This window comes from Drosophila virilis, chromosome 2, assembly GCF_030788295.1.
Source record: "Drosophila virilis strain 15010-1051.87 chromosome 2, Dvir_AGI_RSII-ME, whole genome shotgun sequence".
NCBI lineage: Eukaryota > Metazoa > Arthropoda > Insecta > Diptera > Drosophilidae > Drosophila > Drosophila virilis.
Genome location: NC_091544.1, coordinates 31,545,844 through 31,570,218, shown reverse-complemented (window position 1 = coordinate 31,570,218; position 24,375 = coordinate 31,545,844). Strand labels below are relative to the sequence as shown.

The 24,375-nt window shown below is 36.7% G+C and overlaps 2 protein-coding genes across 18 annotated transcripts in view; one reads left to right on the top strand and one right to left on the bottom strand.

Annotated features, from left to right (window-relative positions):
* mtd (TLD domain-containing protein mustard) overlaps positions 1–24,375 on the bottom strand; it is a 65,670-nt gene that overhangs the window by 23,410 nt on the left and 17,885 nt on the right. For 7 of the 17 annotated variants that reach the window (XM_032433503.2, XM_032433505.2, XM_032433507.2 and 4 more), the window contains exons 3-6: positions 21,725–22,033; positions 21,130–21,641; positions 12,381–12,452; positions 1,250–1,353 (exon numbers count right to left, since the gene is read on the bottom strand). In XM_032433503.2, the coding sequence (XP_032289394.1) occupies positions 1,250–1,353; positions 12,381–12,452; positions 21,130–21,641; positions 21,725–21,985 (949 nt within the window). In that variant the 5' untranslated portion in view covers positions 21,986–22,033. Of the gene's footprint in view, positions 1–1,249; positions 1,354–12,380; positions 12,453–13,896; positions 13,947–21,129; positions 21,642–21,724; positions 22,034–24,375 lie in introns of those variants that run through there. The other 10 variants (XM_070207538.1, XM_070207540.1, XM_070207539.1 and 7 more) reach the window with 3 other exon arrangements.
* Tim17b1 lies at positions 1,792–2,745 on the top strand. The gene is made up of 3 exons (XM_002056533.4): positions 1,792–2,190; positions 2,246–2,475; positions 2,542–2,745. The coding sequence occupies exons 1-3, from the start codon at positions 1,869–1,871 to the stop codon at positions 2,560–2,562; spliced, it is 573 nt and encodes a 190-aa protein (XP_002056569.2). The 5' UTR covers positions 1,792–1,868; the 3' UTR covers positions 2,563–2,745.

The following is a 24,375-nucleotide window of genomic DNA, read 5'->3' as shown; positions in this document are numbered from 1 at the left end:
AATATATTCGAGTAATTATTACTTTGCGGCTTCTTCGGTAGCTGATCAAAGATCATGTACTCCTTATCAACAGGTCTCAGTCGCGAATAGACAACATCTGTTCCAATTGCATCCTGCGCCACCTGTACGAACTGGCGGCACAAATAGATGACAACGAATTCGTTGGCGGTTAAAGGCCGCTGTCTGTTATTTACATTGGAACGCCAATAGCTTTCAACAAATTCCAGCATTCTGTATAAGATCTATTAATTTATGTACTCTACGCCTGTTTTACGTACGATGTATTTGCTTAATTGCGAATAACTTAAAAGGAAGCACGCTATTATAACACTTTTTTATTGCGCGTCCTTCGCTTCTCGCTCTTTCTCTCTCTCTCTCTCTCTTTTGCTACTCATTCGTCCAAGCAGCAAATAAAAAAATATTATACCAGCAGCAACATCTTCTTTGACAGCAGACGCTGCAAAATTTTGGCTGAGTCTGCAGTTTTCCGTTTCGAAAAGCAAATACGAAATGTAACGCCAAGGCTGGCGGCGCGAAATCAACTCAAATCAATGTGCTTAGTTTTATGTTGGCGTGTGTATTTTTTTATTTTTTTTATTATGTATGTATGTATACATTTGATAATGCCTTTTTATAGGGATTTTGTTATCAATGTGCCGCAACTTTAACATAGCCCATGTGTCAATAACTGTTTCCGTATACCGTTAAGTCTTGGCTGAGTCAACAGGTCGAGAATGATTGATTTTTTAGTGTTTTCTTTAACAACTTTTAAGTCGAGAAATTTATTTCACTTAATCATTTTTTATTTCAAATATTTTCCATTTAGCCGCATCGAGAAAAAAATTAAAAATTGTTTTCTTGTTTACTGGCGGCCAAAATAAGAACAAACAATCACAAGATTATGCGGCACCGCAAAAACCGTTATCCCCCCAAATAAAACTAACTGATCAGATGTTTTTTTCGCTGTTAGGACAGCTGATAGCTCCTGCTAAAACCATCTTTCGGCTGTTAAATGTTAAAACTAACAGATCAGTTTTCAGAGAAACTAAAGTGAACTCTCATACTATTTTGCTTTTTATAAAAAGTGCTGATAACAGTGCTGTGCGCTGTTAGAAGATGTGAAACTTTTAGCAATTCGCAGCTAACTTCGTGTGAGTTCAGTTTGCGCGCAAAACCATAGATGGCGATAGTGTGCGGAAATTGCGCGCGACTTTTGAAATTGAAATTGTTTACAACATGAAATACTCACTTGACAGTTTGTCGACGCTCTCAAATCGTTGCTCAACTTTCGAACGCAACGAATCCAAATCGAATGGTGCCGCAAGGCCATGATCCACACTGCGCGATTTGCTCCTGTAATATAAACAAAATAAGAAGAAAACACGTGACGAAGCACAAATCGGTTGTTAAATTAATTGGCAATATAAAGCGATAGCAACTTGTTGCTGCGATCTTTATCACTTACAAATTTTCCAGCTTAAATTGTGGCCATAACCAGCTAATAACAATTTATTTATGTGTTTATTTTGTTGTTTTTATTTATATGTAATGCTATTTTTTATCTGGCAATCAACATTTGTGAACTGACCAAAAATGGACATCGACGAATTTTAAATCGTTTATTGTTTTTGTTTTTTTTTTTTTTTATTGCGTTTGTAATTGTTTTATCCGACGTAACCTTTAAATGCGCTCGTCGCCTGTCACGAGTCTGTGCTCAAAGTTTGGCATGGAATTTCATAAAAATCTAAATTGAAATGGAAAACATTGTGTCCATAGCATAGCAGGCCGGCGAATAGCAGTCAACTGCTTAAAATAAGTTCATCTGCTGAAGCTGGCATATTCCTGAGCTATTTCCTATTGAAAGTATTATGGAGGAATATACACGCGAGCCGTGCCCCTTTCGCATAGTGGAGGACTGTGGCGGCGCCTTCACCATGGGCGCTGTGGGTGGCGCCATATTTCAGGCGATCAAAGGTTTTCGCAATGCCCCCTGCGGGCTGCCGCGTCGCCTGGCGGGCGGCCTGGCCGCGATGCGTGCCCGTTCCGGACTGGTTGGTGGCAGCTTTGCCATTTGGGGCGGCACCTTCAGCGCCATCGATTGCAGCCTGGTCTATAGTCGCGGCAAAGAGGATCCATGGAATTCAATTATCAGCGGCGCGGCAACTGGCGGCATACTAGCTGCACGCGGTGGCAAGTGCTTGAATATGGCAGTCCATTCGTGATAAGCATTATATTCAAATTTCAGGTGTCACCGCCATGCTGAGCAGTGCACTGGTGGGTGGGGTGCTGCTGGCTCTCATCGAGGGCGCCGGCATTGCCATGTCGCACTATACGGCCGATAACTATCGCCAGGTATCTGTGCTGGAGCGTATGCAGCATTACAATGAGCGTCAACTGCGTCAGCAACAGCAGCAGCAGCAGCAGCAGCAGCAGACGACTACAACGATTCCCAGCTTCTACACGGATCCAAACGAGGCGAGTCTCTGTCTCGTTTAATCTTCTGATTGAATTCATCATTCGATTTTTGTCTCATTTTTGCAGGGCAACTCGATGCCGGCTTAGATTCCTGCTGCGTCATCGATAGGCAACGACCATCGAATACAAATGTTGAAAATGTGTTTTTGTTTTTTGCTCTTTTTTTTTCTGATTGTTCGGCGGGGCATGCGGCAAGTGCCTCGAAATTGAATAGAAATACAATTGCTGGCACATTCAGTTTCATTAAAATTCATTTGCCGTGCATTTAAAGCTTTTTTTTTTGTGTACGTTTCATTGTTTTCTTTTTTTATAGTAGAATGTTCTTAACATTTGGATGTTGTCGCGGAATTTTTGATGACGACTTCGATATTAAAGCCGCGTGTGCTTCCTAGCGCCAAGTTTGTAAGCGGCCTTTTAAAGTCTGCTGCGCGTTTTGGCATGCGGCGAACTATGGACTACCGCCTCGATGTATGATAATGCTTGGGCAGTTGCCTATACTCAACTAGTATCTATATGTATATATCTATATGTATATATATAGTGACATATCCATAGTCGCACCCACCCTTTAACATAACTTAGCACATAAGCATAAGCACAACTATAAACATTTCTAATATTGTAAACAAAGAGCCTGGTGATAACATCGACATTGGTCAAGATCAAACTGTCCCCCTTTGGTAGACATAAACAATTCACCCTAAATATCACGCCACTGTCAATGTTCCCATCAGAGTACTATCCCACGCATAATTGCTGACGCAGCTCAAACTTCACTCAATTTTGACTCAAACTCTCTCAAAGCGAAGTTTGCTAAGCGACCGCAACAGTGAGATAAATTAGTTCATATTCGGGAAGCAAATCTGAATGTACTCAACAAAAGTAGCCGTTAAGTGAAAATAATAAATTGAAATATATTTTTTTATAGTAACCTAACGTGTAAAACTTAATTGGCGCAGCCGGTAGGATACGTCGGGAAAAATTAAAGATCGCTAAAGGATAATTAATTCCCAGATCTAACGCACAATCGCGACCGAAAGTGTTGTCGGAGTGTAATAAAAATTTTCTCGAATACGTATCCGCACAAGAACCTTCGGGTCATTAGTAGCTTAATAATATTGACCCTTTGGGCAATAAAGCTACTACAGTTAATAACGACTGGCTTTGCATATCGTTTGATCCCTGCAATACGTTATTACTGAGTCTTTTTAAGACACACACACAAAAAAAAAAAAAAACATTTGCACAATAATCCATCACAAACTTTAACTTAAAATAAAAGTGCAAAATCAAAGAACAATAAAGTTCAAACCTACAAACTCAAAACTATTCAAAAAAAAGTGTATTACACCAAGATGACAATGGAATTATCAGAACAACACCTCAACCAGGCCCTTTCACAACTTAGACAGGTGCCAAGCTTTGACGGATCAACGGATCAACTAAACGCCTTCATTAAAAGGATAGATTACATCCTACACCTGTATCCAACCCGAGATGTTAGACAACATAGCATCTTATACGGAGCCATCGAATTGCAAGTCACAGGAGATGCTCAGAGAATATCACAAAGGACAGCAGCCAACACTTGGCAGGAGCTGAGAAACGCATTGATTGAAGAATACAAAGTGCAGACACCATTTGAAGAACTCCTTCGACGCTTATACAACACGAATTACCAAGGAAACGTCCGTAAGTTCATCGAGGAGCTCGAGAATAAATCTTTTGTTATTTTAAATAAGTTAGCACTAGAAAATATACCTAGCAATACAACCCTTTATACAAATGCTATGAATAACACAATCAAAGATGTTATTACAAAAAAATTACCAGATAGGCTTTTCATGATGTTAGCCAGACACGACATTACGTCGACACAAAAACTAAAGCAAGTAGCTCAAAGAGAGGGATTATATGAAAATAGCGTTACTGAAAAACCTAAAAATAATAATGTTCAGGGAAATCCAAATAACAATCGTAGGAACATGGGAAATTATCAGCAAAATGCTAACCCAACCACCATTTCAAGTGGCTATTCCAACACGAATCAGAGTTATCACGCACAAAATAAACAGCATAATAAGTCCGAAGACAATCAGAAAGCTCACCACGAGTTCCAACAGAAATTAAGTCAAGGTAGATACCAAAATCCCTTAAACTACCAAAATCAGTCCCATTCACGCTTGAATGCACCAAACCCTCCGACTAAACGTCAAAGAGATAGTAACAGTGGGCAGATGAAAATGGATACATCCGAAAATTTTCATCAGCAAGCCTCGGAACAAACAGAAGAAATCCATTCATAAAATTGATTATGAATGACGAAGTTCTAAAATGTGTCATCGACACAGGTTCAACCATAAATCTAATGAAAACAAACCGCTTAAATTTTCCAGTTTACAACGAAACATTAAAGGTTCACACCATAAATGGTGTTATTGAATTAAAACAAAGTATACGATTAGGAGCAAGCAAAATTTGTCCGAGCAAACAAAAATTCTATATTCACGACTTCTCAGAGCATTATGATGTTCTGATTGGGAGAGAATACCTTGAGGCATGTCAAGCAAAAATAGACTATGCACAAGGATCCGTAACCTTAGGAGAATTTAACTTTTGTTTTAGATATAACGACGAAGAGGTCGAAGAGGACATGACCGCACAAGAGTGCCTTGATCCACCCTCAACAGAGGACAGACCATTTAACTTCGCTATTAATAATGAATTAATAGAAAACAATGAGTTTAGGCTAGAGCACCTAAACTCAGAAGAAAAAGAAAAAATAAAAAAAGTTTTACATGAATTTCGTGATATCCAGTACCATGAAGGTGACAATTTGACTTTCACTAGTACAATTAAACACAAAATTCTAACAAAACATGAGGACCCAATTTACAAGCGTCCATACAAATATCCTCAAATATACGATGAGGAAGTAAATAAACAAATAAGCGATATGATAAAACAAAATATCATACGTAAATCCAAATCCCCTTACTGCTCACCAGTAATAATCGTTCCAAAGAAAAACGATGCATCTGGAAAGCAAAAGTTCCGGTTAGTCATAGATTACCGCAATCTCAATGAACTAACTATTAATGATAAATACCCTATCCCGATCATGGATGAAATATTAGACAAACTTGGAAAATGTCAATATTTCACAACCATTGATCTAGCCAAAGGCTTCCACCAAATCCAAATGGATCCTGGTTCAATACCCAAGACCGCATTTTCGACTAAACATGGCCATTACGAGTACACTCGCATGCCATTTGGTCTTAAGAATGCACCTGCAACGTTCCAACGTTGTATGAACAATCTCTTAGAAGATTTAATTTTTAAGGATTGTCTGGTCTACTTAGACGACATTATTATTTTTTCCACTTCATTGGAGGAACACATTTTGTCGCTACAAAAGGTATTTAAGAAGCTTAGAGAAGCTAACTTAAAACTACAGTTGGATAAATGCGAGTTTATGAGAAAAGAAACTGAATTTCTCGGTCACATCATCACAACTGAGGGTATAAAACCAAATCCCAACAAGATACAAGCAATTGTCAAATTCCCAATTCCAAAAACCCCAAAAGAAATTAAATCATTTCTAGGATTATGTGGTTTCTATAGGAAATTTATACCAAATTTCGCTAATATAGTAAAACCATTAACACTTAAATTAAAAAAAGGAGCAAAAATCAATATAAAAGACAGAGACTACGAACTAGCGTTTGAAAAGCTAAAAGTACTCATAACATCCGACCCAATTTTAATATACCCTAACTTCGAAAAACCATTTTCATTAACTACAGACGCGAGTAATATGGCAATAGGGGCCGTCCTTTCGCAAGAGCATAAGCCTATATGCTATGCAAGTAGAACTCTCAACGAGCATGAGTTAAATTATTCAACGATTGAAAAAGAATTATTAGCAATCGTTTGGGCCACTAAATACTTTAGGTCCTATCTCTTTGGTCGACAATTTCAAATCCTTAGTGATCACAGACCACTCGTCTGGTTAAATAATATGAAAGAACCTAACATGAAATTACAAAGGTGGAAGATCAAGCTAAATGAGTTTGATTTCCAAATTAAATACGTCCCAGGAAAAGAAAATTATGTGGCAGATGCTCTGTCCAGAATTCAATTAAACGAAAACTTCTTAGGCGAAGATACAATTAGCACAAGAGCAACAATACATAGTGCTCAAGAAGACAACAGTAACCATTTACAAATCACAGAAAGACCACTTAATTATTATAATCGACAAATAGAATTTGAAAAAGGAACCGAGAACGAAACAAAAGTTACGAATTACTTTCACAAAACCAACATAAAAATTACGTACAAAGACATGACTAATACGCATGCCAAAGAATTAATAAAAGAATACTTATGCACAAAGAAAAGTGTGCTATACTTCCACAACGAAGCAGATTTTCCAATTTTTCAAGAAGCCTACTTAGAAATAATAAGTCCGAATAATTCAACAAAGGCAATGAAAACTAGTACAAAATTAATAGACCTTCAAACATACGCAGAATTCAAAGAATTAATATTAAAAAAGCACAAAGAATTATTACATCCAGGAATTGAAAAAACTATCAATTGGTTCAAAGAAACCCACTATTTCCCAGATTATCAAAATTTAATTCAAAATCTAATAAATGAATGTGAGATTTGCAACATCGCAAAAACAGAACACAGAGATACAAAATTAACTTTCGAAATAACTCCGGAAATCGCTAATATCCGAGAAAAATATGTAATGGATTTTTACATAGTAGGAGATAAACAATTTTTATCTTGCATTGATATCTATTCAAAATTTGCATCATTAATAGAAATAAAAAGTAGAGACTGGCTAGAAACCAAACGAGCTATATTACAAGTGTTCAACCAAATGGGTAAACCCATCGAAATAAAGGCAGACAAAGACTCAGCTTTTATGTGCACAGCTTTACAATTATGGCTAAAATCAGAAGCAGTAAATATTAATATAACCACTAGTAAAAATGGTATATCCGACGTAGAACGATTTCATAAGACAGTTAACGAAAAACTAAGAATCATTAACAGCGACTCAGACGTCGAAAATAAACTTACAAAATTTGAAACTATACTCTACACGTACAATCATAAAACAAAGCACAAAACGACTAACAGAACACCAGCGGACATATTCATATATGCAGGTACACCAGAGTATGACACTCAAGCTAATAAAGAAAAACTAATAAATAACCTCAACAAAAAACGAACAAATTATGAAATTGACACTAGATACAAACACTCACCGTTAGTTAAATCAAAGACGACAACCCCGTTCAAGAAAACAGGAGAACTAAGACAAATCGACGACAAACATTTTGAGGAAACTAACAGAGGCAGGAAAATAACACATTACAAAACCAAATTCAAAAAGAAAAAGAAGACTAATCAAAGCAAATATAACAATTACAGGTCAACAACAGACAGCGATCAAAACATACAAGCACCAGCTTAAATTAATTATTATAATATTACTATCAATAACTGTAAACCATATAAATGCACAGAGTATTGAAATTAATCCTATCAAAGCCCATAACGGATATCTCATATTTAAAACAGGAACCATAGACATTCCGACAGATTACGAATTCCACTGTTTAACGGTTAATATAACAAAAACCGAAGAAACTTTTAACAATTTAATTGAACAAAGTAAAGAATTCAATAACCTTATACAAATCGAATACCTAGTAGAGAAATTAAACAGAGAAATAAACGGCTTAAAAATAGCCAAACGTAGCAAAAGAGGTTTAGTTAACATAGTAGGAACAGCATATAAATACTTATTTGGAACATTAAATCAAGAAGACAAAGCAGAAATTGAACAAAAAATAAGCAACTTAGCAGAAAACAGCGTTCAGGTTAACGAATTAAATTACATAATAGAAGCTATAAACAAAGGAATAGAAATCATGAACGAACTAGATCAAGAGAAACAAAAAGGAAAGAAATTAGATATCCTTATATTTAACTTACAACACTTTACAGAATATATAGAAGACATTGAGATGGGAATGCAGCTCACAAGATTAGGAATTTTTAACCCAAAATTACTAAAACATGACTATTTGTTGCATGTTAATTCTGAGAAATTGTTGAATACAAAAACTTCCACTTGGTTTAAATCAGATACAAACGAAATACTGATAATATCCCATATTCCTCGAGAAATAATAAAAAGCCCGGTATTCGAAATAATTCCATACCCGGATGAAAATAATAATATTTTGACAGAAATAGCTCATAAAAAATATTTTACCCAAGATAAAAAAGTTTATAGCAGAGAAACAAAAAAATTAATTAATAATGAATGTTTAACAGGAATTTTAAACCAAATAACATCAGAATGTAGTTATACTAAAATTTTGCAAAATTTTCAAATCAACTACATAGAACCAAATATAATTTTAACTTGGAATTTACCAAAAACTATATTAAACCATAATTGTATAAATAACGAAATAACAATAGAAGGAAACAATATAATAAAAATCTTTAATTGTTCATTGCAAATTAATGAAATTTCAATTTCAAACAATATGTTAGATTATACTCAAAGCATTTACGTAAGCAATGATGTTATAAAATTAGAACCACTTTCGTTTGTACAAACGAAACAAATTATAAATGCACATACAAAATTTAACAATGTATTCCAGATAATTACAATAACCATATTTGTAATCATATTAATAAGTTTAACACTGTATTTGACATATAAGTTCAAAAGCATACCTAAGAAATTAATTATAAAATATAAAAAACCCAAAGTAGAAGAAACACCTACAATAATAGGAGATATACCAATTCTAAAAGAAGAAAATGTTACACTATATCCAAACTTAAACACCTGAGGACAGGCACTTTTCTAATGGTTGGGGGAGTGACATATCCATAGTCGCACCCACCCTTTAACATAACTTAGCACATAAGCATAAGCACAACTATAAACATTTCTAATATTGTAAACAAAGAGCCTGGTGATAACATCGACATTGGTCAAGATCAAACTGTCCCCCTTTGGTAGACATAAACAATTCACCCTAAATATCACGCCACTGTCAATGTTCCCATCAGAGTACTATCCCACGCATAATTGCTGACGCAGCTCAAACTTCACTCAATTTTGACTCAAACTCTCTCAAAGCGAAGTTTGCTAAGCGACCGCAACAGTGAGATAAATTAGTTCATATTCGGGAAGCAAATCTGAATGTACTCAACAAAAGTAGCCGTTAAGTGAAAATAATAAATTGAAATATATTTTTTTATAGTAACCTAACGTGTAAAACTTAATTATATATATATCATGATTTCTTTCGATAACAGTCGGACAACTATTTAACATTGACAGTCTGTCTCTGTCGTGTGTGGCTCAGTTTTCACAATTCTTTGTAACATCTTGATTGACAAAATTTAATTTCCGCCTGAACACGCTGTCATCCGTTCGATGAAAAAAAAAAAAAAAATAGAAGAAATCATCATTGAGGTCTTTATGTAAGAGATTGAATAACTGATTGACAGCTTGTTAAATGCAGGAAAATTGCCAATCTATATACATATGTGCTTATTAAAGACAGCTGCAATTTAAGTCCAGTTTGGCAGTATGGCATATAGATATTTAGCCTGCAGTTCTGTTTTGTCTTGAAAGTTTCTGTTAAATTGTTTAAAAAGAGAACGCAAATGAAATTAATTTGCGCGTGTCTGCAAATGCGTTGGCAATTAGCGAATCCAACTGCGATAAACGTAATTGAATATCAATGATAAAAGAAAAAAAAAAAAGGAAAAATATTTATTCAATTCTAGCATTTATGTGCGTTAAGGCAGCTGACAGAACCTTTTGTCTGCAGATAAACAGAAAAACTAATTATTTAGCGCATATTTGTCGCGCTTTGTATTTATTCTCTGTGCATTATTTATCGCAATTTCCATGCCGATTGACTTAATACTGGAATTTTGCTACCATATTAATTAATTGCGCAGCTGAAATATGCCACAAATCAAATAAAATTCGCCAATGTGGGCCCAAACAATGCCCCCCAAGATGCCTGGAATCCATACTCAAAAATATATATGTATACATATTTATGTATATAAAGTGGATGGGGACAACTGTGTTTGATTTGTAAGTTGCGACATTTGACGAGAGACAGATACATTATTTGTTTAATTTATTAAGCTCACAACAGGCAGGGAATTTCGTCGTTTACACAGTTGTTTTATTTCCAGCTAAAACGCGATCACATGAGAAAAATAGCATTTTTTTTAGTTTAATTTATTGTTATTTTAATTTGTTGCGCGCGCGAGTTCAGTAAATATTAATAATTTGGCACACAATTATGTGAGTTTATCTACAAAAAGCTAATCCAGCCAAAGATCCTGTTTACCTTTTCCATTAATTTCCTAGAAACAAGGCCAATAAACAGTGGCAACTGGTGGCAACATCTGAATACATTTCTAGGTACTTCAGGTATACACATATTAACTTATATTTTGTAGCCATATTCATGGCTATATCTTATCAGTATTTGCTTTCGATATTTTGGTCGTGGATAACAAAATGACAGCAGCAGAGTGTTAAGCCTTTTGGCTTTGCCAATGACAAGTGCCAGCACGGAAAATGAAAGGCTGGATGCAGTTGTTGCCACGAGTCACCCGCCGATCCACCCACCGATCGACCTGCCGATCCACCCTCTAGACTCAGCTGACATATGACAGCAGTTTTCTTGCTGTGGGTCTACTTTATATATACTATATCTACATACAATCATAAAACTGGTTGGACTGCAGCATTAATGAATCCGAAATATTGTTGAACTTATTTTACCACACAGCTTGCACTTTCGAAATTGATTAGACAAAGTTCAAGAGCTCTTGCTTTTATGAAATTGAGACTGGGAATCACAATATGGGCACTCAGTTAGGTAATCTGCCAATTGTTAAATTGTTTCTAAATTTGCCATAACTCTAGGCAATAAATACTCGGACTAAAATAGCAATTGATGATGTCATCTCTCGCATTGGACACAATTGGCCCCGGCTAAGTCGTACTTAGTTTCAATAAATATTTCTGTATCTCTAAATAAACGAAAAATGATATCACAGAAATCTTAGTCGACGTTGATAAAAGTTGTTGAAGAAAATCTAATGCATAATTGTATGCAAAACACGCTAAGAAAACAAAAGACGACAGCTCTGATTGATATGACGCACTTGCTGATAATCGGCTGGGTACTTGTGATATTTGCACTTTAATCTAATCTCTGGTAATCTGCACAGCTCGAATATGTTGTGGCTCTGCCTTATTTCAAAATGTTTGCAATTGCTGTTGAAATATTATATAGATTCTACGTTTAATAATAATATCAGCCGTTCATTTAGTGCTTATTGTTGTTAACAGTTTTGTGGCTCTTATAAATTATCAATTTCGTTATAAGACAAGGTCTATTAAGATTATCGAGCAATCTATAAATAATAATAAACCGAACTGTGCATTTATTTATGTAACTCGATTGCGCTCTTTATAAATTAACTTGAACTTTTATTTAAGTTTTGATTTAATATCATATTGCTTTTGATTATTTTCGAGTCTAGTTATGGTCACAATTGAGCTGAAAAAATGTTATGTATATAGTGGGGAAAGATATATGCATATTTATATGTTAGGCAAATTCATGCTTTCACTAGTTATATACATCATGCAAACGGATATATATAAGGTTACCATGCGACATGCAAATGGCATTACACAATGATATATAGGTCTAGCATATATATTACTAAGTATTATATTAACTTATTATTGTTTATTGTGTGTTGTAATTTACAGGATTTGTTAGCTTATTAGTTGGACTTACCTGCGCACGGGAATCGCCAAGTTGTCAACGCTACGCGACAAACTGGAAACATCTTGACTAGCCCTACGTGACCTGGCACGTTATTAATTTGTTAAGGAGCAAACGAAATTGTGCCAAAAAATAAACGAGAAAATCATAAAAAAAATCAATACAAACAAAAACAAACAACCAAAAAAATAGAAAACAACAAAATTTTCAAATAAATTCACAATTATATCTATTGTGTTTGTGCCTGGAAGCTCGATTCAAATTCATTTAGTTTAACAAACGTCAATTCCAAAATGCGCCCATAACTTACGTCCTCCTCGAAGCTAACCCGATTCGGGCCAGATTATCGTAGAATATATTAGCAAAATATTTAGATGTTTGCGTCTATCGATGGAGCACGTGGCGATAATGAAAGCACGCGCATTACTTCAGGTTTTTAACTAGACAATTGTCACGTTCCTAAGTGCTGTCCATAATGTATAATGGCAAAGTGATATATATATATATATATACGTTATATTGTTGTATACTACAATGGAGCCTTTCAAATATTTAAGATTAGTTTCTTTCTCATTATATAATATCGCTTTAAGGCAGTTAACTTTAGTTTCATCGAGATATTCTACGAAATTTGAACTGGCCAAGGCCAAGCAGTTAGCATGTTTAATTGCACAATTATTCCATTAGAACATGGCTAATTATAGCCCGATCGCCTTGTCCAGAGATCCGCCTACAACAAGTTGGTCAAACACTTCAGCCCCATGGAATGGTTCATAAAGCCTATAAAGCCCTATCTTTATAATGCCGAGAATAATCAAATAGAAGTTTTGAGATAAATCAAATATTGGGCAAATAATCGAATGTTTGTGGAATCGTAACATTTTGGCCATTTATGAAGAACAAAAACTGCCAGACAGCTCAATAAATTGTATACCCGAAACTTGAACGAATTGTTTGTTTATATGCGAAGTCATAAATTTAAATTTACAATTGATTAACACTTTTTACAATCAATTAGCGAGAGCACTTTCCCAGTTTCCAAAAATATCACACACACACACACACTCAACTGCAGACTTACGGAGTTCTTTTTTATTAAATGGATATAATTGATATTTAACACTCACAATCAATCAAAAAAAAGAACCAACAAAACTTTGTTTTGTTCAGCAATGAATAAGAGTGGAGAGCTATAGGGGAAGAGTCGGGGGGTAGGGGGGGTGGACACATAACTGACCTTTTGTGGAACAAACAAAATTGATATAATTAAGCATGTTTACAAAGCGGGCCAGCGGGAAGCTTGTCCGCAGCTCCAGCACATTTGCTGCCTACGTGCCTTGAAGCATGTGTATAGCATATTACGAAGATCTGTCTATGGGAAATGACCTAGACCTAGAAAGAACTAACTTCACGAGAACAAATGTAAGTGACATTTCGTGCAGTCAAACTAACTAGCTAATAGCTGAGAGCTCCTACTTAGCGAACATTTAAGATTAATGCTAGACTTTTATGTAGTGTTAGCTCTTACCAGTATTGTTGTGATGTAATCAAATGGTTTTGCATATTTGCAGTCATTAATTTTGTCAATAAATATATTGCATAAATTTCACAGACACATTTCTCGCACACTGAAATAAAAACAAGCAAACAAAAAAAATTCTCCAAACATTTTCCCAAGCAGGCAAAAGCTTAATTTCAACATTTTGCTAAAATTAATACGTGTTTTATTTAGACGAAACTTGTGCATAAATAAAAAAAAAAAAAAAATAAATATGGCCATCAATCATACGCACTGTCAGCTCGCTGAGATGACGACAGATGAGCTGTAAAAACGACAAAAAAAAAAAGAAGAAAAAAAAAGCCCAAATATTGTTGGACGACAAATTCTGCTGACACTCTGTTGACTTTTAATGACTCAATTTTGCTGTCGCTGTTGTATTTGCCGGCAATATTGATTACGACATTAATTAGCTTGTCAAATGTGCACGAAACAAGCGAATAACCAATTAATAAGCAGCCGCAGCCTCACAATCACACAGAGCTCTTATCAATAGCCAACTGCAGCTGCGGCTGCTCAGCGCAAACGTGGCACGTGCTCCATGCAGGCATTGATATCAGCAGCAGCAGCTCTTTGGTTTGTTGCGGCTTTTCCTACATATTGTTGCCATAGGAATAATCGATCAAAACTTGAACGAGAAAGAAGGACTCTCTTCGACAGGCAGAACATTTGATGCCTTTGCCTTTTCATAATGCTTTGCAGGCAGCTAAGAAGCACAGGCAAAATACCTACTATATGATATAGTGGTACGATATTGATAGGATTTCGCATATATATATAGAGTATAGTAAAACTGATTAATGCTGAGTTAGAATAAGATATCTTGATAAACAAACAACTTTTCCATACAACAACAAATCGTTTCTATGACAGCTATATGATATAGTAGTCCGATCCAGCTGGTTCCGACATAAGTACAAGAGAAAGCTGAGTGACTAGACAGTTGGACATGGCTATATTGACTTGTCTGTTGAGACTGATCAAGAATAAATCTACTTTGTGGGAAAGCAAAAACGTTTCATTCTATGTAAGAGCATACAAATTAGGAAATAATAAATAAATTGTTGTCCCTTCAACTTTGGTCTAGTCAAATATGTGTATATATATACATATATGTATCTACCTATGATAAACATTAAGCATAGGGTATTTACTCGTCTCTAGTTTGTGTTTTCTTTGATAGCTGAATCCAGTTTTTAATTCACGTTTCATTTTTCATTTCATTTGCTTTGTTTTCGTTTTGCTATAATTAGAAATTTTCTTAATGCCGCATTGTTATCTCGCTTTGTTGTTAGAGCCGCATTGTTGGTGCCCGTTTGTTTGTATTTGCCAGATTACAAGCTGGTGGAAAAGGCTAATTGGACGTGTTCGTTAGCTAGCTGAAGAGCTCGAAAAGCTGCAACATCCACAATGGGAATCAATCTGAATTGGCCTGTTGAAGAGCCCGTCTATATGTATAACTGCTTTATGTTTAATCTGAAAACCTAATCTCAACTGCGATTATTCGGTATTTTATTAATGGTATTTTCCGCATGTGCAATTTATTCCTTTCACATTTGCACAAAAATTCACAAGGTCAAATGTTTTATTTATTTTTTTTTTTTGTTTGTTTCGATTTTCTTTTCAAGTTTATCATAAATCAACTTGCACTTGAAATAATCTCCTGCCAACAAAAACAAAAACAGCAACAACAAGAAATTTGGGTTAAGGCTAAAGTTTCAGCTTTGCGGCAATTTTGTTTTCTTTCATTGTTTTTGTTGTTGCTGTTTTTTTTTTTTTTTTTGTTTACAAAGAAAGCAAATACGCTACCGCTATCTTCTTTTTTTTTCTTTTTGGCAATGGCAAGTTATTTAGGCCTTTGTAAATATTTTCAAATGTCTTCTTAGTCAGACAAAAAGCAAAAAGTGTGCAAATGAAAAATGATTATTTAATGCATAATAATTAATTGCATTTGGTTTTTTTACTAAATATTTTTTGTTTGGAATCGTAATTTAAATAAATTGTGTTCAGTAATTTGAATAAAAATTTGTATTCACGGCGCCGGTAAAAAAAAAAACATCAAAACGAACCGGTTGGATAAAAGAACAACTTATTTTTTTTTTTTTATTTTTTGTGTTTGGAAATGAAATTTACATGAAATCTAGTTTGGCTTTTGTGTAAGGTATTTAGCAGCGTGCCTTTAATATTCACATTCGGGAGGGGTGCGAACTTGTCAACTCGCCCGATTAGCGCCTAGTTGAAGTGTAGAATCTCGAATGTTGCCGGGCAGCAATTTTGGGCAACAATTTTTGGCCAGCTCGAACGCACAGACGAGCCCCTTAATGGCAGCAGAAACAACAACAACAACAGCAACAGCAACAAGAACAACATTGGCAAATGATATAATAACAATTATTATGAATTGTGGATCAACAAAAAGGTAATTATTAATTGAACAACCTGTGCCACGTGAATTAAGATAAGCAATGCTTATCAGCGCTTGCTAATAAAAATATTAGCGTGTTATCTTCATAATTATTGTAATTCACGAAAGCATTTTTGTGTAAAATGTTGAAAACGAACAAAATTCGGTTTTTTTTTTTGGAAGGATTCCTAAAGATTGACATAATACGATTTAATTATTTCAGATATGAAAAGCTCACGCTTTATGCAATTAATATTTGAACAAATTGTTTTGCATATCAAATATAAATTATTATTGTCTCCGCACGCCCACACACACACACGCACACACGCACACACACGCACACACACAATATCCAGTTTGATGCTTTGCACTTTGAATTTGCATAAAATAACAATTTGTCTCGAATTATCGTTATTTTTTTTTTTTTTTGCTTTTGTTGATGGATCAACTTTTTGTTTCGCTTTTGGCGCACAAATGTCGCTACCCGTGTTCCGTCTCCGACTGAATGTCGAGAAATGCTCCCGGTTTTGCGGGGGTCGCTCGTTATTGTTGATGAGATTGGATGCGTTATCATAAGTGCTGGATACACCCTCATATTTACATACACAAATGTACATTCGTATGGTATCTATACAATTGTATTGCTGGACCTTGGTGCCTGGCATTTATATAAATAATATATATACAAATATATATTATATCGGCAGTAAAAGGCCTTTTGAACTCAATCATAGAGTGGACTGCGAACCAGCCGAACACCCAATGCTCAATGGAGAACAAGTCGCAGTTGATATGCTATGCAGAGCTCTTTTGTTGAGGTAAGTTTGTACTATTTTTAGGGAAATTATAAAAACTTAATTAAAATCAATTGCTCAGCTGCAAAATTAATTTGTGCATATTTAATAAATTCAGCAAGCAGCAGCAAACAGGCAATTAATTGCGCAAACAATTTGTATCAACAGTGATTGATGATAAAGAATGATGATAAGAATAATATCTAGAGAGCTGACAACAGGCAGAACTCGTTGAGCTGGATATCAAGGGTAAGTACATATACAAGATATACTAAATAAAAAACCTAAGCTCGAATTTAATTAAAGCAAAAAACAAAAAGAAAATACATTGTAACTGTGCTGAGGGCATGTCCAAATTGGAAATTGTTTATAATGTCTGCCCATAAAGAGACCAACGAGTCGTGCGTTCCCAATTTGGGGGCGAGTCGCGTATTTATTATGGAGAACACGCCCGGCTCCCTAATTATTAGAAAAGTGCATAAAAAAAATGACAAATACAAATTGTAACGTTAAAAAAATAAGAGTATACCCCAGTCAGTATTATCTATAGCCAAATGCCTCTCACGATTGTGATAAGAACGGCTGTGCAAATAAAAGTGTTGATTGCAATAACTAAAATTCGAGCTTCTACCCTAATACATAAATATACAAAAATATAGATGCAAGTGCACATAAAATAATGTATATATATATATTTATATATGTAAGTAGACATAAACATCAGCTAACTATCGTATTTTGCACTTGTTATTAAGACATTTTCAAGTACACGCTGACAGCTACAAAAACTATGTACATCGTATTGATATGGCAGCTAAAGTGCTTCCTAAACGAGACATGAGTCATCTCCGTCAGCTTCAAGTGGGCTGAGTCAGTACTTCAAATATGGAGGAGCAAGACACGCACTTGACGCCGCCAATGTCCGCCCAAAAAGTACTTTAAATATGGAGGAGTTGGGAGGAGGCAGACAATGTCCACCATTTGCAAATGATTGCAACAAACATGCTTTAACAATATTAAAAAATAAAAAAACAGAAGTCATTCGCAATCCATATTTGCGTTGCAGCTGCATTTGCAATCCTTCACATGAGCAAACATCACCTTGTTGTACAGTGTACTCAAGTGTTTGGCTATTACCTTCATTCCTGCGTAATAACTGAAAAGCCCGCCAAGTAGCCGACTGTTCGCTATGTATTTACGTGTGTTAAATATTTGCAAAAATAGTTGTAGTATTTAACTAACTACTGCATGGACATTAAGCAACTGAAGTGGGCCTAAGCGTCGCCGTGTTTAGCCATTCTTATTGAGAGCGCGACTGCGACTGCGACTACGACTATGAATGCGAATGTGAATACGAATGTGAATACGAACATGAATACTAGCATGTGAGCTGTTGTTGAGAGCGCATGACGGCAGTAACCCAAAGGCTGTAGTCGAGAGCCAAACCCGTCCAACTGTGCAAATATTTGGGCACGTGAGATTACGCTCTGGAGGCTGTTTGACAGTGTGGCAAAGTTTAATTAAGAATTTCAAGTAGATCGATCGGGGCAGAGCGGGGCAGACATGTGCAAATTGTACTTCTAAATTGCCTATTAAGTTTTATCGGAAGCATCAATAACACTGCGAAAAAATAGAGCTAGTTGGATATGCGGTAGATCTAGAGCTCAAAAATTAAAAGTATTTAATGTTTTTGTGCAAAACTATGTAACAGTAAGAAGGAAGCATCTCCGACCCCCCGTTCATACGAACGCAAGAATCTCGGAGCTTATAAGAGCTAGAGACTTGAAAGTTGGAACGTCAGATCTCCTAGTGCCCGCGCAGTAGGAGTTTGTTTCCGATAATCGATAACTTGTCCCGTTTGCAAGTAATCGATACAAATCGATATCGAAATTACGTTTTTTGAGCAAATCTCGTAAGTTATAAGAGCTAGAGTCACCAAACTTAACATGTAGCTTTTAGAATAGTATATATATATCAGGTATTTAATTTTATAGCTTTGGCCTCCTCCTCGCTATAAATCAAGCTAATAAATCAACTTTTATTGTCCACCAATTTAGGCCACAATTTTAATGCAATTGACTTTTTGAGAGTATACAAATATTCTATAGTATTTAGGAAAACTTTTTGTTTTTTGTCAATTTTATTTTATTTTATAACTGATAAGGCAAACGAGCTCGTAAGCGGGTTCAGCGTATCTTCGTCATCGGGTACTCCCGACTAGAGCCTCTTACTTGTTAATCTTAAAGCTTATGACAAGCAGCACATCTCACTGCTAAAGCTCTTACTTGTTTCTTTGAATATTCATTGAACTTCTGAGTTTACAATCGCGTGCCATAAAGCGTGCTGCCTTATTGTAAATATGAACTACGCTAAAAGTCGGTCAGCTCTTATATTGATATTGCGGGTTGTTTACATTTCATTTGGCAATTGGTTAGCTTTATTAATACTTTTTACAAGTTCAATTGACATTGAATTGTAAGTTGCGCAGTTGATTGCCCCTGGTTCTATCGTCTCCCCCAGACTTATATAGAGGGGCCAGCCAGGTGAAGACAAATGAGGGAAACAACAAATACATCACATGCACACGATTGATTAAGATATATGCATGTACATACATATGCATACAAATATGCGATCTAGGCAACTGCGAACTGTCTTCGATGGCTGATTTGCATTGCAAAATTAGAAATTGCCTTTCATTGGAGTGTGGGTTCGACGGTCGGGTTATCAACAAGAATTTCAATCGCAATCGGCTTTGCTTTCATTTGATCGATTGCTCAATTAGTACAAAGAAAAGCCAAGCTCATTTCCAGGTTCGAGAAAATCGATGCCGATTCCCGTTGGGGCTTATGCTGAAGCCAACGAATAAAATAACAATAAAAAATAATCAACGGCTGTGCAGTAATTAAAATGCAAACAAAAAATGCACAATCGCCCAATCGCAATAACAAGCTGGACAATAACAAGAATAAAGTCTAGCTGTCGCCGAAGTCTGAATACCCTCATGACCTAAGGGTTTCAATGGATAATTCTATGGGATATATTCCGGCATATGCAATGTATGCAATTTTTTATAATTATTATCAAGAATTTATATACCATATTGGTTCTCAAATGTCTCGTGCTAGCCGTGATACCTTACTCTGTCAGGGGGAAAAAAAAAGTAAGACAAGTAAAATGAAACGAAAACATTTCAAGAAAATGAAATGTACATAAAAATAAATGCATTCAAAATAAACAAACAAAAATTGATTTCAAGGAAGTGCAAAATATACAAAATAAGAACAAAATGTAAACGATTTAAAAATATTTGTATAAGATAACATGCAACAGGCGAGTTTTTTTAATGAGCCGGACAGGGCCCATGGTACTTATAAGAGTGCGTATCTAATGGCTTTGGCTGTGGGGCTTTTTTCCAAATAAATAATTATTATAATGAGCTCTAGTAGATAAAATGGCAAAAGCCGGACCACGTTGAGGCACGGCTCCGCTTGGATCAGGTTGGGGTTATCAGAGGTCATAGCTGTGGCTAGGTCATTCTCATCTCTTTGATCCAATGAGAAACCTGAACGATATTAATTATTGTCGCAAATGTGATCATTTACCCTGCGGCTTACAAAGCAAAAGTCAAGGCCTGAACGCTCAAGAATTCGCACAAAAAATGACGCAACAAAATCAACAATAAGCCATTCAGCAAAGTGAACTCCCACACACACGCCCATAAACACATATTTAAATTGAATATTGATCTTCGATCTGCCCTGGGCCACAGAGTCCGAGTTCGCATTCAGCGAAAGGCGGAATTATTTTAAACTAAAGGAGCGCGATATTAATCACAGGGTTTACGCTAAGATTAGTTACTTTTTGCACGGGGGAAAGGGAGTCTAACTGAGCAATGCATTTTAGTGACTGGCAAGGCGTTTGTTAAACATAAATTGGTTAGAGAGCAATCGGATGATGCACAAACTGGATTTTGTTTTATGTAGTTATAGTATAGCGAACCTGTTCTTGAAGTTATCGGGCACAAATATATTCCACCAGGAGTGTCGCTTCTCGCGCGGAAAGTACTCAACATGATTGGGATCGACAATGTCGTCCTCATCATCGTCATCGTTCGCATAGCTGGCCATATCGCTGGCATTATTGGCTCCATTGGCCCCCATACTGTCATTGGTCAGATCGCTTTGCGACTCGCTGTTGGTCATATTGGAGTCCAGGCTCCGTTGATTGATAAACTCCATCTTCTTGCGTCTGTGTCGGTCTAATTTTGTCTGCAGCGAGCTGCGACGTCGGCGTTGCCGATCGTTGGGCGTATCATAGGGATTTATGCCCTGAACGACGGCACGCGACTGTGTTCCATCCTCGAAATAGGTCAGTTTGCCGGGCTCATTGGGTGAGCTGGCGCGTATATTCTCCTCCGAGCTATACACTATCTCGGGACTGTTTGTAGGCGTGGCAGAGCCATCTGACTTCTCGCTGCGCACAGCCGATTCATATGAGTCTTTGGTAGAGTTCTGCAAACAGCGCGTAATAAAATGCTCGAATTAAGATTACGATTAAATGTTGATTGTTGAAATCCAGTTAAGGATCTGCTTACCTTATTGCTATCACGGCGCAGAAACGAGACGGCAATGGAGCTGCGTCGCTTCTGGCTCTTGTCCGACTTGCTAGAGAAGAGACCCAACGCCAGCGAGCTGCGACGTGGCGGCTTCTGTGGCGGCAGCGGCGCTGTTCTATTCATGCTATGCTCGGGCTCGCCATCGCCATCCACATGCTCATCGATGTTGACCAATGACGGTATAGAGGCACTGGCCCAGTCCTTGCGCAGACGATACTTGCCGCTATCGATGACGCTCATCTTGTTAACCGATTCTTCACTCGCCTCAACTCAATTAACCGTTTAGCACTGCAAATATTACGTTTATTAATCAACTATTCGGCCAAAAGCATTAATTGCCAATGAGGCGTGGCAGCTGGCTAAACTACATTCTATGTCTCCATCCATGTCTCTCTCTTTCTCTATCTCTCTCTCTCTCTCTCGCTCTGCCGCTCTGGTTAGTCAAACTTTTACTTTCAATGAACTCCATTGAACCAAGCGTAATTAGCAGGCCATTGTCGGTCGACGACGACAACGATGATATCGCAGCTCTAATATATGTCCGAGCGAGTATGTAAGTGCATGCAACGTACAGCAATTATCAGGTAGATAGGCGGGGGCACAGGGGTAAGGTAGCCAGGGGTTCGCATGTTGTGAATAGGGCGCGTTTGTTACGAGAATGAGTTGCATTAGACGATCAGACTCTAGCTGCAGCGACTAGTTTGATCACCTGCAACAGGTGAAGATCTTTCTCTCTTCGCACTCATTTGGCTGCTGACTTAATCCACAGATTATTTCAGCATTATAATATAAATAAATATCATTTTTAAAATATATTCATTTTCATGTTACAAATTTAGCAAAATCCAACGATTGAGATACAAGTTCGTAAATATGATTATATAGTATTTACTATACACCCAGATCTGTACAAATTTAGCAAATGCCAAAAACTGATTAGCATCAAAATGGGCTGAGCTGCCATTAACGTTTCAGAAAGCTTTAAAGTCACTTTAAAATTTTAAAAACTTAATACCTCTTTAGAATCGCCCAGTTGTTTATGTGATCGTAAATATAAATAGTAATATTAGGAAAGCAAAATATCAGCCAGAGAAAATGAAAAAACTATTTAGCTAAACACATATGCCCAGATCTGTTGAGTGTGCTAAATGGAAAAACAACTGCTAATAATGCAAATTAGCTGAAAACTTCATGACATCATGAACAATGGCCCAACCTACGACAACAACATGACATCTACCAGCTATCATAAAGCAGAGAAAACAAAAAAAGTACACTTAATATATACTTCAATGAATCTCGGCACGGCGATGACGACGTCGATTTGGACTAGCTGGCGGGTATTCCAAGCCACGCTGCGAAATCGAAAGTGCTTCGTTACAGGTGAAACAATGGAAGGGTTGAATCCAATTACAGCTAATTCCATTCATCTTAGTACAACTGGGGCCTGTAAACTGTCAGCTGTTATAGTTTAACGCCTGGCTGATTTGTGTGTCTCAGTGTGTATCTGTCAGATACACAGTCTGTTCTCGCCGACAATAGATCACGGCAGAGCTATAATTGTTGCTAGCATGGCATTTAATTCCGAAGTGCTGGGCGAGCTGAGCTTAATACAGTTTAAATAGCAGGCATATAAATAGGTCGATTATAACTGGGCTTGAGTTTTTGATAAAGATACTTAAACGCTGATTAGATAGAATGACGATTGCAGCACCCAAAGTGGGCGAGTTACGAAATTATCTAAACAGTGCAAATTTTCGAGTGTTGCGAATTGTTTTGTTCAATTGACTTTAAACAAGTCAAGTGAGCTCTTCGACCGAGTCTTATCTGAGCAACAGATTCCAAAACATCAACGCTCTATAGGAAACGGGCAATTTGAATAAGGCCCGCGTATAATACTTATGAATATATATAGATATATATTTATATATACACACACATATAACCTTGTATACGTTCAGTGCGCAGCTGAAACTGACCACAACCGGTCAGTCTCAAGGCGTCGTCGTTTACATTGGCGACCGAGAGCGAAGTGAAGTGAAGTGGAGTGAACTAAGCTGAACTGAAGTTCACGCTTGAAAAACCGGGGGAGCACTACGAGCTGCGTCTCATATCTGTCTATTGGCTACCATTGGACCTGGGTCTTGGTCTGGGTCTGGGTCTGGGTCTGGGTCTAGGGCGTTTTTGTCAAATTGCATCGGGCCATGAAGGTGAGACATTCGCTTCACGATGGATCTCTTATATATTTTTTGGAGAGCTAACGCATTATAAATCCATGCTGTTCATCAATTGTGCAATGCGAATAAATGAATAGAAATCAGCTTCGATAAACGAAATCTTACTGTGTCAATGTCACGGCCAGCCAACCGAAAAACTTGTTGTCTATTGTCAACAAGCTCGTACACTCTCGCGTACTCGAACCTACAATCGTTTTTCCGATCCACGCCCTCCCACACACTCGTGTTGCATGTGCCTATAATCTGTGACAAAATTTTCCACAGCAAGGAAAAACAAGCGTGCAAGTGGAAAACTACAGCACGTGATAAGAGCCTTCCACTGATAGCGTTAACTAACTTCTCTATATATAAACATACATATTTGGACAATGCACATGATCGAGAACGATGCTC